General features: G+C 41.7%; 1 protein-coding gene across 1 annotated transcript in view; it reads right to left on the reverse strand.

Annotated features, from left to right (window-relative positions):
• Positions 1-16449, reverse strand: part of CFTR (CF transmembrane conductance regulator) — a 145914-nt gene extending 129465 nt beyond the window's left edge. Inside the window, exons 1-2 of the mRNA XM_045002362.1 lie at positions 16328-16449; positions 1277-1387 (exon numbers count right to left, since the gene is read on the reverse strand). Coding sequence (XP_044858297.1) covers positions 1277-1387; positions 16328-16380 — 164 coding nt within the window. The 5' untranslated portion in view covers positions 16381-16449. The remainder of the gene's footprint in view (positions 1-1276; positions 1388-16327) is intronic.
• Positions 16450-16665: the final 216 nt, after the last annotated feature.

Here is a 16665-nt window from a genome sequence, read left to right on the forward strand (position 1 = left end):
AAAATGGACTGCATTAGTTTTTGTCACCACTAAAGAGAGTTTTTGATAGTACCCTCCTAGTGTACAGTATATCTTCCATCAGAGGCAGAGAGACAAGGTTACTATTTATACAAATTATTTATTTGATAATTGTAAATTAATACTTTTAATTTTTGGCAAATAAATACAGATAATGTGCATTCAAATGGAAAGATTAAGGAACTGGACACTTCCTGTATAAATTGTACCTTGTATCAATATTTACTAAGCATCACCAGGGTGCTCAGTACAGTACCAAATGGCAGAAGACAGTGACTAGGATTTTGGGTGCCCAATTAAAGACATCTTAAAGGGGTCTGATTTTCAGCAGGCAGATGCTTAGCACTATGTCATTTTTTAAAATGGAGCCCTCCCCTCCACCCCCCACATTTTTAATCTAAATGGACAGAGTTAGCAATACATATCCAATCTGTTCTGGTTGATGGGGAAATATACGGATCTTTATTTTTTTTTTAAAAGGGAGAAAAGTATGTGCAAGAGCTAGTAAATTAGTCCCAGATCAATGGAAGTTAGGAGCCTACCCTTAGAGGACCTGGACCTTAAAGCCCTACCTTAGTTTCTCATTTAGGACCCATTCCTGCAAGCACCCCATAGGTTAAACTGATGCCAGGGCCAGCACAAGGTCTATACACTACTTAAGAGCCATACAATCCTTATTTTGAGTGAGGCTTTTTACAGGCCTTCTATATGTGGGTGAATTTCACTCAATGCACAAAACTCCCATTTTACTCAATAGGGATTCCCTGGGTGGAGGGCCTGTAGCACAGGAAGGCCAGGGCAGAGGAGGCTGCCTAAGACAAATAAGGAAGTATCCAGCATTTTAGCCCTGGAGACATAAAGGAAAGGATGGAATTTTTTTAGCTAGTATAGAACAAAAAAACAAACAATAAGATGTGGTGATGACCTGGATATGGTGAGGAGGAAGGAGATAGGGGTGTTGAACTGACACTAAGGTTGTGAGCTTGGTGACAGACACAAAGTGACCCATTTTTTGGAAGCTACTACATAGCTTCAAAATTTTCTGAACTGAGCCATATTCCATTTACTGTCTGAAATCTGACCAGAGCTTAAAAACATCTGAAAACTCTATTGTTCCAGTGTTTCTGCTGTCAAGTTTCAATAGATTAATTAAGTGAACTAAGCTGATACCGCCACCATTTCTATCTCACTCTTCCAGACCTAGTTGCTGCCTTCCAGATCATGAGATAATGCTAACAAAATACATACTTTGTCATACCTTTCCAATTTTTCAGAAAGATTATCAGCAGAATCCGCAGAAGGGATTTGATATATGTCTGATAGTTCCAGACGGTGTCTATAACCCTTCTTCAAAATTGGTTTTGTCCATCTAAGCAGAAAGAGAATAATAATAACTATCAGTTTCTAAGGTTAATTCTGGAGTTGGTTTAGCTATTAAAGCACAATCCAGCATTGCATAGATAAGTCACCATACAACATATTATATAATTAACTATGAAACTAATGATGTAGCTACTGAAAACATCTGATACAGATATATATATAGATAACATTAACAAACAGTTTCAGAGTTCTTACATTTGACCATTTGGGTCATGATCCCACTGGCTCTCTTACATACAAACTTTCATTATAGTCAGTAGGAGTTAACTGAGTAGAGGACTGGGCCCTTTGTGTTATATTTCCAGTAATTTATAGTCTCCATTATCATGACTATTAAATCATAAAATAATGTTATATTAGAGATAGAAGTTATAGTCATATAAGCAAGGAAATTCTAAATTACAGCATTAATTGCATGCGGAGCAGCTCGCATTGCATGTTACACAAGACCTTTTGAAGGCCTCTAAGTATAATGGGTGTGCTGAAGATATTTTTTCATCCCTAACTGCCATTTATTTTTGTCATTATGAAGTTAATACAGAACTTAAAGAGCACATTCTTAGTGCAATAGACAGGTTTAACATTAATGGAGCTGTATTATTAATGAAAGTTGCAATGTCAAATATCCATGCTTTCAGGGAATAACTTTGGGTAACAATTTTTGGACACTATCAGCTTGAGAATGATTTGGGAACTCATCTTAATGTACTGATGTCAGTTGCAACCTTTCCATTGACTTCAAACAGAGCAGGAGGAGGCCCTTAAATTGCTGATCCAAAGGGGAACTCCTTTATAAACCCTTGTCTGATCTATTCAATATCTGAAATGCCTTCTACTCACTACGTGTGTTATAGAACACTATTCCCAAGAAATCCTGTGCATAATTTTATGTCATCATCTATTAATAAGGTCATCTGAAGACACACAAGTAAAACAAAATACAATTAGCAAATGAATTTAAGATTTACTAAAGGTGATGGCATATTTTGCAGATATCCAAGGTAACACACAAAATATGCTTGGCTATCATGGTTAACTATGATACATTTTCTCCAAAATAATTGCAAAGCTAATACGGAAAGAAACAGATTGTGAATGATCACTGTGTATGTGTATAAATGTGTGTGTTGCATAGACAAACATATGACTTAGGAATATGATAAAAATTGTGATCTAACAGATTTCAAAATAGTTACCATCTAAAAGCAAAAACACCTGCATACTTTATTGCCAAGAAAAGACAGTCTGTAACTAAGGGTCAAACAAAACTTCAGGCGAAAAATAGGGAATGTTGTAAAATGGTTACTTAGAGTTGCTTATTGAAGGTGAGTCTTGGTGTAGAGTTAACTGTGTGTTTGTGTGCATTATATAAAAAATTAACCAAATTCTCAGCTACACTAAGGCCCCATTACATTGGCAGCATAAAGAGGCCCTAAAGTAGATGAAAATGTAATACAGAACATTGTACAAGGGCCTCAGCATAAATGGGAGTCATGGTCTTAGTGCATGACTGTATGAAAGTACATATGTATACACAATCTAATCTATCATTTTAAAAGGTAATTAATCATAGGAAACATAAATCAATAAGCCTAGCTATTCAGTACATAAAGCACTTGGGGAAATTAAATATTTCCCAAGCAGACATCTATATCTAGCTTAAATACCACAGAGAGAATGTGCTTTCAGTAATAAAAGGATTGTCTTTCATTGCTGCAACAAGAGAAATTGTACAGTTCCAGATAAATTGTTTGGTCTCAGCTCTGTCCTTAACTGCAGTTTACATGAAAAGGCAGACACTGTTCATATGTCACAGCAGCAAAGAATCCTGTGGCACCTTATAGACTAACCGACTTTTTGCAGCATGAGCTTTCGTGGGTGAATACCCACTTCTTCGGATGCACCCACGAAAGCTCATGCTGCAAAAAGTCTGTTAGTCTATAAGGTGCCACAGGATTCTTTGCTGCTTCTACAGAACCAGACTAACACAGCTACCCCTCTGATACATATGTCACAGTAAAGCCAACTGTCAGACTCTGTTCTGAAGAACCATAGGAAAAAGTGTATGTGTTCATGAACTTTTTGCCACTGGAGTTAGTGGTCAATTACTTAAGAAATTGATTTCTAATTCATTTTAATATCTTCTGTACTTAAAATAAGCCATAATTTCATTAATTGAAGAGCCTGGGTGGTCATTGCAAATGATGACTTAGATTAAGAACAGGATGGTAGAAAGGAAGAGTAGCTGTTGCTATTGTACATGGCTTATACAAACACTGCTAATCTCTTGCCCTTCAGAAACAAAAACACTTACAAATTTGTTTCATAAAAGAAACTGTTGTACATTCAGAAAATCTGGCAATCATAAATGAATGTAAGCGAGGGTCCATTAAATAGCTACTGTAGCTAATGCAAGTAAACTGAGAGAGCTCCTAAGAGACCCCTTAATGCCAAAAGTACTGTACTAAAGCTCCATGCCTCGGACTGACTTTGATGAGTACCCTCTGGCTTTTACAATGGGCTTGAAAACTGTAATGAGCAAACCCTACCTTACCTATCTTGAGACAAGGGGGAAATGATTTACAGTTTCATACCCCATATATATTGCATTATTTCTTTTCACACATTTTCCTTTATTTGTATTTTTTATTAAAATCAAACTGGCCAGTTTGCCACAGACTGAAGAAACAAAATTGATTGTAGCTGGAGAGAGCAGAATGACTGTTATAGAAAAATAGCGTGATATAACATGGGTCTACTGTGCCTATGAAAATGTGGCTTGAGTTGCTGATCAACTACAAGTCTTCCTCATCCTTAACAGTGTGTATTTCACCCACCCAAATTAGCTTGTAAGTGCATAGGTCCCTCCTTAAAGACTAGTTTGATTCAACCCTGTGGGCATAAGTGGAATCTCCCACCCATTGGAGCAGCTGCACCCAAGCTGGATTCACCTTATGGGCAGGCAAAGCAGTGCTACCATCACCTTCCTCCAGGGATTCCACTGGGAGTGCTTCTCTCAACAGCAACCAAAATTGTAGAAGACTCTGGTGGTTGAAGCAGCACCAGGACATGCTGGCTCAGGGCTGGTTCACATTTAAATTTTAGGTCAACATAGCTACATCACTCAGGGATGTGAAAAATCCATACCTCTGAACACTGTAGCTATGCTGACCTAATCCCAGGTGTAGATGCAGCTTCTGTCAATCTAGCTACCGTTGCTTGGGGATGTGGTGTTCCTACAGGAATTGAAAAGTCTCAGGCTGTCTCAACACTACAGGGTTATGCCACTTAGCTACAAAGCTGTAGCTATGCCGATATAATCCCCATAGTGTGGCACCTCATGGCCCCAGTGCATCTTCTGGATGCTCTGGCCCTGCCCCCTCCCCAGCCAGCTCTGTTCAATTTGTGGGCTGCTGCATCAACTAGCTTCCGGCTGCTACACATAGTGGTGTTAAGAGGCAGCTTGCAATGATGCTTGCCCCTCAAGGTGGGCTTTCAAAAACTCCTTGGGTTTTGTTGTCAGGAAGCAAATCCTGCTTGTATGTGTTTTATAAAGCACCATGTACATCCATAAGTAACCCACAATAATAATAATTTGGAGGGGCCAGATTCACCAGTACACGCTGACTTTTTTGCACTGGTCTGGTGATGCTAAATTATGCTAGCCAGTTAAGTCAGTTTTATAGATGGTTTGCAACACCAAAGCAGCACAATGGAGCCAGAGCAGCCCTTAATTTGTGAGATACCAATGGCCCTTAATTTGTGAGATACCAACATTAATTCCTAATTTCTGGTTCTCATTTCTGTTGTCAGTGAGAAATAATTTTTGAAGCAAAGAAAGCAAGGAGGAAGGGAAACAGATTGGCCTTAAAGCATTCTACTGTATTAGCAAATGCCACCGGATTACTGGCTGGCATTTAATGAACTCTTTCACAGAGAAACCTGTAGTGCTGTCAGAGTCTTGCAACTAACTAGGGATGTTATTATGGGCACATATACATGAAACCCAGCTGGAGACAAGTTTCAAGGGTGAACTGTAGGTAAGAAAAAAAGAAGGAAAACAAGTTCCACCTCTTCTATTGACAGCCTGGTAACAAAATACACCCCATAATGATACAAGACATGAGGATACCATATACGTGACACATTGTTTTAACTTTTCTTTTGTTTGTTTTCTAACTAACCTTTTTCTTTAATATTCCCTCCCTTTAGCACTCTATAATACATCTCTTATTGTAGCTATTTGCTCTTCTAGTTTGCTCAACCTTATCTCACATGAGAAAATTCAAACCTATTGGATGAACTTTTCTGCCCTGCTAGAGGTACTACCTTGTCTCTATTAGCTGATGCTGTCTTCTCAACAGGGCCAAATCCTGGCCCTGCTTAAAGCTGCTTCATACCCCTCTGAAGTCACAAGTAGCCTCAAAGTTGATTTAACCAGCAATGTGGGTTTTCCCCCAGCATAGAGGAATCCCTGGCATGGACAAAACATATCTGGCCCTCTCCCTCCCCTAGTCCTGATGTAGACATGCAGGTGTAGAAGCAGGCATGGCCAAAGAACTACTTTGCTGTAGCCAAATGGTGGAAATTCAGCTGCAGTCCCTGCTGCAAGGTGTGCAATGAGCTGCCCTGCAGGGGCAGACCTGGAGGAATTCTAGTTTACTCTGACACCATTTCAACAGGTGCTGTGTACACTACCACACACTTGGTCAGCTCTGTTGACCGTTGCAAAGGAGATCCTGGCTCCGCTGTCATCCCTTTTAGGTAGCCGGCAAAAGGGGACTTTTGTAAACTTTCAGCTGGGAGCTGACTGGACAGCTGAGATCAAGTAACCAATACACAATTCTGAGTTCCCACCACATGCCAGCAACAGACCAGAGTGCATGGACAGGTTGGACTGACCCAAAGCAGGGAGGGGATTGCACTGGCATGGGGCAGAGAGTCTGTGTGTATTTAGCTATGCAAGGTAAGAGGGGCAAGGGAATCTACCCCCTGCTAGAGATCCTTGACCTAGGGCAGGGGTGGGCAAACTACGGCCCACGGGCCATCAGGGAACGAGGGGATTGGATGGGGCAGGAGTCCCGGGAGGGGGGCAGATAGGAGGTGGTGGCCGGGCCATGACCCCTTCCCCTAACTGGCCCTCCATACAATTTATGAAACCCGATGTGGACCTTAGGCCAAAAAGTTTGCCTGCCCCTGACCTAGGGGCATTCCTGGCTTTCCTAGGGTTAGATAAAAGTGTTCTATTGTTAAATGTGGTGCTTATTCCAGGAGTTAACTCTGGTCTCCCTGGGAAGGAAGGTTGATGTTTGTGAAAAGGCCTATGGCTGAGACCTGGGATCCTTTCCCCAACCCTGGGAGCTCCCCTACCTAACATATGAAAACTTTGTGCTTGAATCAACACGGCTGGTAGAGGGAAGTGCATATCTCACACCCACTTTACACCTGTGATGGCAGCTTCATTCCAGGTGTGAAATTTAACCTTCAGGGGATGGCAGGCAGTGCATGGCCAGGTGAGGACAGCTTTAAAGCATGGCTGGAGATTCTTCAGAGCACAACTGACAGACTCAGCACCACCTCTTCCTGGAAATGCATTGTGCAGTCTCAGGTCCCCCAAATGCCTGGGGTTGCAGGTGTCTTGTTTCAATCCTCCTTTCTGTGAGCTTTCCACCACAACGGGACCAACGTCCTGTGTATTTCTCTGGCTGAATCAAACCTCTAACATTCTCTACCTATCATAATTTTAAAACATTCTATATGAAATCAGACATTAGGACAGAAAATGCTCATACAACATGTTGCATTAATTTTGTATGGCTGAGATATATTTCTTTGCAGCTCTGAAGGACCATGATTAAAATATAAGAAAAAATTGAACAAATATTCTGAACATTATATTTATTGCTTCAAAGAGTTGGAGGTAAATGTGGATCTTATTAATGTATATGCTTTCTTTGCAGATCGCTAAAACTGAAGAATTGAATTTCTCTCTTAATGAACATTTGTGTTTGCTGTCAAGTGTTATTTAATATGGAAAACATTTAGCTGCAATATCACTGACTATGCCACTAACTGTGAATAGCACTCTTTGTCGAATAATCAATGTTCTGTTGAAACCCCAGGGTCCCAATAGCTAATCTTAATGAGAATTACTCAATGGAAAATCTTGGACAAGATTTACATTTTTTATGACCTTTTTTAAAAATGTGACATTTATTCTGGCTATTGTCCAGGATTTGCCACTGAGTAATGTGATCTAGTAGTGGCTTTTGGGATCCTGCCTTTTTAGCAAAATTTTTATTTTTCCTTTGCATAGTGCTTTTTACAGCTAGTAAGATGGTCAATACTACTTCAAGTTTTTGAGGTATTATAACTATGAAGCCCAGTCTATATGTGAAAACCAAAATAGGGCACATTCTAGGAACAAAGATACACATGTGGTGTGCCATATAAGGGTAAAAGATATTAAACGCATTAAAGTCTGTCATTATTTGATCTGGATAGGCAAATGTGAAGCTTGTCATAAGCAAGAGAGATACATCCACTGAACTTTCAATTACAGAGTGGATCCATGAAAGAACACAATGTCGACTATTAGTTGTAAACAGGTCGAGCAATAACATTTAGTTGCTAAAACACATAGCAATGGAAAAGCTGGCCCAAGAGAAGGCTCTTTTGTTTTTAGATATTAACTAATTCTGAGTCAATGAACTAACCTCACTTCACGCTGCCCTTTAACTAGGAAATATGGCTTGTACCCCTAAATATCTGTCCCCTTTTAAAAAAAATTTAACTATTTGTCTCAATGTTATTTTGAATATATTTTTCAAGTATTAAGTTAGTTTTCTAAAATTATTTGCAATAGTTCAGTAGTAAGATATCTTTAGATTTTAAAGCTAACTTTAGAGAAAACTGTTGAGTTCTACATAAGTCAGAAGATGAACAATGGCAATAAAATGACTAGAAATGTTGTATAGGTCAGTAAGGGCCAAATCTTCTTTCTATTTTTCACAGAAATAGTCTCATTGAGTTCGGTAGGAGTCCTCGTGTGACTAAGGTGAGCAAGATTTAATCCTGAATCTTTTATCTATCAAGACTAGAATCAGAATTAATTATCAGATCTACAGTAATGGTTTTTCTACTGGCAGATTAAAATATCTGCTCAGTTTTCAACAGTTAAGAAAGAGGACCTGGACAGCTAAGAGGCAAAATCAACAGCTTTGCAAATTTAGGACAACCACAAGTAGTGTGAAATCATTTTGCAAATGATTGCACAGTTTGCAAACACAATCACTTTGGTAGTCACAAGTTTGTTCATTATAGCCTGGCCATTACGTGTCTTGGCAGAGACCTCAAAATATCCATTCTTTCGAATATCCCCCAGCAAGAACATTTTGCCACTAAAACCATGAGTTTCCCTGGGTTTGACACACTCATTGTCCATCTATGCCTTTATGGGCACATTACGTACTGAGGTCCAGTGTAGTTTTCACATGCTATTCAAAAAGCGGTGGTATAAAAGCATTTAATCAGAGAGAACCTTTCCAAACCTATAGTTTATTCCAGCATCACTGACTTATTTGTGAACAGAACTAAATATCTTATTGAACAATTGACAGGTGGTTAAATGGGATTAATGAAGAAATAAACATCCATGGGTAAATTGACATCTTCTCAAATTCTTCTCTCATGCAAGAGAAATTACTATTCCCATTGAAGTGAAAATATGTCAAACGTGGGTATTCAAGAGAGTGAGAATCCTATATGTATCTTTTGTATGGATAGCTTGTTTCAGGTACATTCTGAATTAACTTTCCCACACATGAAGCATGATTTGGTGGTTGAAGAGCTGGACTGGGACTCAGGAGGTCTGGATTCATTTCCTGCTCTGCCACAGACTTCCTGTGTGATGTTAGGAAAATCACTTAATCTCTCTGTGCCTCAGTTACCCATCTGTAAAATGCGAATAATAATACTTCCTTTTCCCCATCCCTTGCTTGTGTTGTCTATTTACACTGTAAGCTCTTCAAGGTGGAGACTGTATCTTACTACATCTTTGTACAGTGCCTAGCACAAGAGGTCCTTGATCTTTATTAGAGCTTCTAGAGGCTACTATAATACAAATAATAAGATGGCTTTCACTGTCTATTATTAGTAATTAAAAATACTTCAAGGATCTAACTTCATTGCCCTCCTTCCTGATAAAATAGAATAAGGTGTAAAAAATTGATAAGTTCTTAAATATTTCAAATATTTATTCTGGTTTAAATGTACATGCCCATTACAAGTTTTTGTCCTATAACAGAGCCAAGAGCCTTTTGGCATCTTTCAGAAAACTCAGACACATGTTGATTTGGGCAGTTGTGTTTTAGATGGACGAAATAGCCATATAGGAAGAGGTTCCATTAGTTGCTGTGGAACTAGTACTTTTGGCTGTTAACTGAAACACTGGTGGTTCAGACTTGTCCAGGGATGGACTTTAAACATGTTAGCAGAGGGAGGATTGCACTGGGATTGAAATGACAGGATTTGCAATATGGAGATCCAGGGCCGCCCAGAGGATTCCGGGGGCCCGGGGTCTTCGGCGGCGGGGGGCCCTTCCGTTCCGGGACCTGCCGCCGAAGTGCCCCGAAGACCCGTGGCGGGAGCCCCCCGCTGCCGAATTACCGCTGAAGCGGGACCCGCCGCCGAAGTGCAGCCCGGTCTTCGGCGGTAATTCGGCGGTGGGGGGGGGTCCCCGCTGCAGGTCTTCGGGGCACTTCGGCGGCGGGTCCCAGAACGGAAGGGCCCCCCGCCGCCGAATTACCGCCGAAGACCGGGCTGCACGTCGGCGGCGGGTCCCGCTTCGGCGGTAATTCGCCACTGGGGGGTCCTTCCACCCCGGAGCGGAAGGACCCCCCGCCGGCGAAGACCGGGAACGAAGACGCTCCTGCGCCCTCTTGCCCCGCCCCCTCTGGGCGGCCCTGACCCTATCCACCCCCCTCCAGAACACCCACAATCCAACCCCCCCCCATTCCCTGCCCCCTGACCGCTTCCCCAACCTCTGCCCCCTCCCTGTGCCCTGAGTGTCCCCAGGACTCCCTGCCCCTTAGCCAACCCCCCCGGCCCCAGCCTCTTACCCCCGGCTCCCTCCTCACCCGGAGTCTCAGCGCCTCGGCTGAACAGCCGCAGCGTGTCTCCACCGGGGCCCCTGAGCTCCGTCCCACTCAGAGCCGCGTAGGGAGGGGGCGGGGCTGCGAGCTCCACGCCGAGCGGAGGGAGCTGAGCTCAGCCCGGAGCTCCCAGCCCCGCCCCCTCCCCACGCGGCTCTGAGCGGGGCGGGGCTCAGGGGCCCTGGCGGAGACACGCTACGGCGCTGTCTGAGGACAGCGCTTGATGTGCTAGGGCTCCAGGATGGGGGCGGAGGCGGGAGCCTTAGCTGTTCTCTTGGGGGCCCCTGCGGAGCCCGGGGCCCGGGGCAAATTGCCCCCTTTGCCCCCCCTTCTGGGCGGCCCTGTGGAGATCAGAGTACTAGTCTGGGTTATAAAACAGATTTCCTCTTCCACACTGGAGACATCTCTTGCACCCAAATTTTAAAAAGTGGACTCAAATTTTGAATGCCAATCCTCAACACCTTAGGGGCTGATTTTCAGAGATGCTCAACACCCACAGCTGTCACCGAATTCAATCAGATTTGTGAATGCTCAGCACCTTTGAAAGTCAGGCCTTATATGCTGAAAGTTGGACACCAAAAAACTGATGTGTCCAAAGCTAGTGGCCACTTCTGCAAATGTGGGCATTAACCTCTATGTATCATTTACCTCAGTTACAAAATAATGATACTTATTATATTTATATAAATATAATAATATAATATTTTTCCAATTCCACAGGGATATGGTGACAACTAATGAATGTATGTAAAGTACTTTGAAATCCTTAGATGGAAGGTGCTGTCATTGTGCAAAGGGGGCATTTGCTTAACTTCACACACTAAGTAGTCCTCATGAAGACAATGGGACTACTTTGTCTAAGTAGGGACTGCATTGAAAATTAATGTATAATTGTGGTGCAAGTAGGCATACCCACACTAGCTTTGATCTAACTGGCAATGCAGCCTTGTCAACCCAACAGATACTTATTTGGGTTCCTGAGTGTGTACTTGGGTTGCTAGCCTGCACCAGGTTCCATGCTGACACATCTTCATTGCTGCTGCTTCCCATGCTAGCTAAATTAAAGCTGAAACAGGTATGCTTACCTGCACTGCAATTACACATTAATTTGTGGTGTAGACATATCCTAAGTCTTTCCTGGATCAGGGTCTATTTTTTGAGTCAAGATTCATAGATTCCAAGGTCAGAAGGAACCAATGATGATCATCTAATCTGACCTCCTGTATAACACCAGCCACAGAAATTCCCCAAAATAATCCCTAGAGCAGATATTTTAGAAAAACATCCAGTCTTGATTTAGAAATTGTCAGTGCTGGAGAATCCACTATCACCCTTGGTAAATTGTTCCAATGGTTAATTACTCTGAATGTTAAAAATTTACATCTTATTTCCACTCTGAATTTGTCTAGATGAAAAGTTTCCAAAGCACAGACTAGTGTCTTGCCATGAGGCGTAGAAAGGAAGAAATGTATTCTGGAGCTATGGTAGAAACAGAAGTAGCACAATTATAACTTGCATAAATCATAGAATCATAGGACTGGAAGGGACCTTGAGAGGTCATCTAATCCAGTCCCCTGCACTCATGGCAGGACTAAGTATTATCTAGATCATTCCTGACAGGTTTTTGTCTAACCTGCTCTTAAAAATCTCTAATGATGGAGATTCCGCAACCTCCCTAGGCAATTTATTCCAGTGCTTAACCACCCTGACAGTTAGGAAGTTTTTCCTAATGTCCAACTTAAACCTCCTTTGCTGCAATTTAAGACCATTGCTTCTTGTCCTATCCTCAGCAGTTAAGAAGAACAATTCTTCTCCCTCCTTCTTGTAACAACCTTTTACATACAGTACTTGAAAACTGTTATCATGTCCCCCCTCAGTTTTCTCTTTTCCAGACTAAAGATACCCAACTTTTTCAATCTTCCCTCATAAGTCATTTCTTCTAGACCTTTAATCACTTTTGTTGCTCATCTCTGGACTCTCTCCAATTTGTCCATATCCTTCCTGGAATGTGACACCCAGAACTGGACACAGTACTCCAGCTGAGGCCTAATCAGCGTGGAGTAAAGCAGAAGAATTACTTCTCATGTCTTGCTTACAACACTCCTGCTAATACAGCCCAGAAGGATGTTCTCTTTTTTTGCAAGTGTTACACTTTTGAATCATATTTAGCTTGTGGTCCACTATGACCCCCAGATACCTTTCCGCAATACTCCTTCCTAGGCAGCTATTTCCCATTTTGTATGTGTGCAACTGATTGTTCCTTCCTAAATGGAGCACTTTACATTTGTCCTTATTGAATTTCATCCTATTTACTTCAAAACATTTCTCCAGTTTGTCCAGATTATTTTGAATTTTAATCCTATCCTCCAAAGCATTGGCAACCCCTCTCATCTTGGTATCGTCTTCAAACTTTATAAGTGAACTTTCTATGCCATTATCTAAATCACTGATGAAGATATTGAACAGAACTGGACCCAGAACTGATCCCTGCAGGACCCCACTCATTATGCCCTTCCAGCATAACGTAGAATGTTTTCCACGTAAAATGTTTTCCTAGTAAAAGTTGTTGTTACTTACCTTGTTTACTTTTCATTTCTTCAGTATGAAAAAATGTAATTTTCTAAACTAAAACCTGCTTATTTATTCACAGTTATAAATGTTTCAGAAAATAGCTAATTTTTAAATTATGAACTTTTATAATCTATACAATCAAATCTCTCTTTCTCTTTTTGCAAGCCTGGATCATTTTCTTGAATAGTTATACAAAAAGAGGGTATTGCCTTGTTAAGAGTCCATATTTGACATGGCTTCTTTATAAAACTTGTTATTGTCTGAACTTTTTTTTAGGGCAGGGATTGGAAACATTTTTAAAGAAAATGTACAAATACAGTATTGAAATGTATCTACCTTAACTACATTAGTTACAAACTAAGACCCAAATTCCGCACTCAGCTATGCTCACATAACTCCCAAGCAGGACAGATGCATCTAAGCAAAGAATCTGGCCATAGGTTTGTAGAAAGTAATCTATTTTTTAACGTTTCATATGCTGTCATCAGATAGCTGAGAACCACTATGAGGAATTATATGTTTATCACTGAGAATCTCCTGGTGGATATCTTCCCTGCAAATTTTGCCACAATTATTTCAAATGGTCCTATAGTGACCTTCAGTCTATTACATTACATTACATCCAGATTGGAATTTTACAAATACAAAGCTATGAAAGAAACAGAACCCAGTAGACACTGTTTTAAGTGAAGATTTCTTAAACTACATGAAGATAGATTATGAGACAATGTTAAATAATTGTTGTTAGTAGGAAAAGTAACTTTTTCTTCCACATCACTTTACAAACAAAGGAAGGGCTGATTCCTTGATTTTATTTCAGCTGCTCTGTTCATGCTACATTAGAACATTAGTACTTGAGAGTACCACACCTGGTCCATGCGATAGCGCTTAAGCCACATGATTACAATTAAGCACATTCTTAAGTGCTTTCTAAATGAGGCTGCTTTCTTGAACTGGGACTGTTCTTGTTATGCAGATACAATTACACACTAAAATGAAATTCTACTATTTTAGAAAAACTCAACCAAATCCAACTTTTTATCACAACTTTATGCGATGAACCAGTTTATTGAGTCTACAAGTGTCTACCTAATGCTATGCAACAATATTTTTCTGGTTTTGTAAAGTTCATCACACATAGTATTTCTTAAATTTTGTTCACTTCTGATAACTTGACAATTTCACTTGTTGCTGTAAGACAGCTTGGTTTCTAGCAACTAGGGTAGCATAATTTTTTCCCCTGAAATTAATCTTGACCCTATGAGATAGACACTGTATTTGGGTAACTGAACAGTGAAGACATGTATTTTCAAATAAACTAATACATTTTCATTGATTAAAAAAATATGTTGGCTTTTGAACAGACAGATATTTAATAAACAAGAACTATGTATTCTGGCACCCTTCCAAAAGAAAAATTTTGATGCAACTCTTAACATTCATCAGTTTTCACATCTAACTAGTTTTAATCTATTGATATATCAGATAAAATATTCCAAAAATATTGAATCCTAAAATAGATGATATATTTTGAGAAGTAGAGGAATCACTTGCAATGTAAATGTCCTAGACAGCAAATAAATAGAAAACTTTGTAGTACCAGAAATGTATTATTTTATCAGGTTCTTTCACTGTGGAGGTACCTGTGGAGGTATGCCCATATTGTACATGGTATTTTTGTGTTTATCCATAGGAAGTTTATTTTCATTGGGTTGATTTTTCTTCTGTCAGACCAATTATTATTATAATATGGTTTAAATGTTGATGACAGGAGAAGGAAACATTTTGAGTATATATTTAGTACATCTCTTTAAAACAGAGTAATAAGTATGTTATTTTAGTTACACCTTGATTTATATTTATTTCAATTTCACAACAGGCCTGATCCAAAGCCCATAGAAATCAATAGAAAGATTCCCCTTGACTTTAAGTATCTTGGGTCTTATCCAAAGCCCATTAAGCACATGCTTCACATTAAGCATGTATTTAAGCCCTAGTTTTAGACCATGAAAATTTTGCCCGAAGCAGGGATCAGAAATAAATTATTTTCTTTTCTTGCACTGTATTAATTGAGGCATAAACATCAGAGATTCTAAGATACTGTACTTACTCTGCGAGGTGCCCTAGAAATAACTAAGATGAAAACAAAATAGACCCTGGACTAGTCTCCCCAAAAGCATTTTAAAAGAGGCATAGTTATCCTGAAATCTAGTCATTTTAAAAACCTGAGCTAAAAGTTGTCTGAGGTACCATACCTACCAGAATCCCCCTAGCATTCATAATCACATTTTCGATTTTATAAACGGATTTTTTCACCCCTATTGCTGCATGTAGGACCCACACAAACAACAAGGAAAACTACCTAGCTGCATGAAATTGGGTGTACCCAGTATGCTCTCAGATGCCCAAAGTTGGGGAAATATGGAGAAGGATTTTTGTCTTTCTAATCTCTGTCTGGTATAATATCAGGTGTTACTTGTAACAGCTCCAGGTAAAAGGATTTCAAAAGTATGATTTCTATGTCGTCCCACTGTGTGTGGTGGGGGAGGGGGACGAAAGAGGATCCTTTGTACACAGAAGAAGAAGAGAAAAGGGATCGGGGACTTTCGCCCCCATAGGACACGTCTCAATCGGAAGAGAGAGATTTATGTGTAAGGGGTCCCTAAGATCACCTTTGAAAAAAACGTGCTTGCACAGCAAATTTCCCCCGAAGTTCTCACACCCTGGAGTTAAATGTACAACAGCCAGGCTCAGAAGTAGAGCAATTGACCAAAGGTTGCGCAGATAATCTACTATAAAGTAATTTACCCAGTATGGATGTGATCCTGCATGACACTTGCACCTAAGAGCTTTCAGACGCCCCTTGTGTTCAAAACACGGGCACGCGGTGCCAGGGAAGACCACGGCGCGAAGATCCTCCTGGAATAAACCAGGGGAGCGCGGCTCTCTTTGCAAAACATTTCGGGGCTAACGGGCGCAAGGCAACGTGCCCGGAGGAGGCTCGGCTGAGAGTCCCGGGCTCCAGGCGCTCGCGCGCAGTCACTACCCGCTGCCTGTCCCCCGGGGCCCTCGGAGGCGCGCGGCGGACGCGGCCCGGAGGCTGAGGGTGCAGAGCGCCGGGGGACCCAGCCGAGCCACCCCTCGCATGCCGCCGCCCGCCGCAGGGTCCGTCCCCTCGCCCCCGCCCCAGCCCCGGCTCTTACCTGAAGAACAGCTTGGAGAAGACGTTGGCCTTCTCCAGAGGGGACCGCTGCATGGTGCCCGGGCCGCCTGCCGGGCGGCGCTAGGCGCAGGGAGCTGCAGCGGCGCTCGCTAATTGCTAAACTCTCCCGCGGCCGATCCGCTCTTGCGGCTCCCCCACCTTATGCACCCTGCCCGCGCTGATGTCATTGCCTCCCTCCTTCCCCTGCCCCTCTCCCCGCCTCTGCTGTGCCCACGGGGCCTGCCCTCCGACCCCCTCCCCCGCGCCCCGCTGGCCTCGCCCCGCGAGGGCAGTGCCCGTGGAGCCGGCACCAAAGGAATCCGCCGCTGCGGGAGCCAC

This window comes from Mauremys mutica, chromosome 1 (genome assembly GCF_020497125.1).
Source record: "Mauremys mutica isolate MM-2020 ecotype Southern chromosome 1, ASM2049712v1, whole genome shotgun sequence".
NCBI lineage: Eukaryota > Metazoa > Chordata > Testudines > Geoemydidae > Mauremys > Mauremys mutica.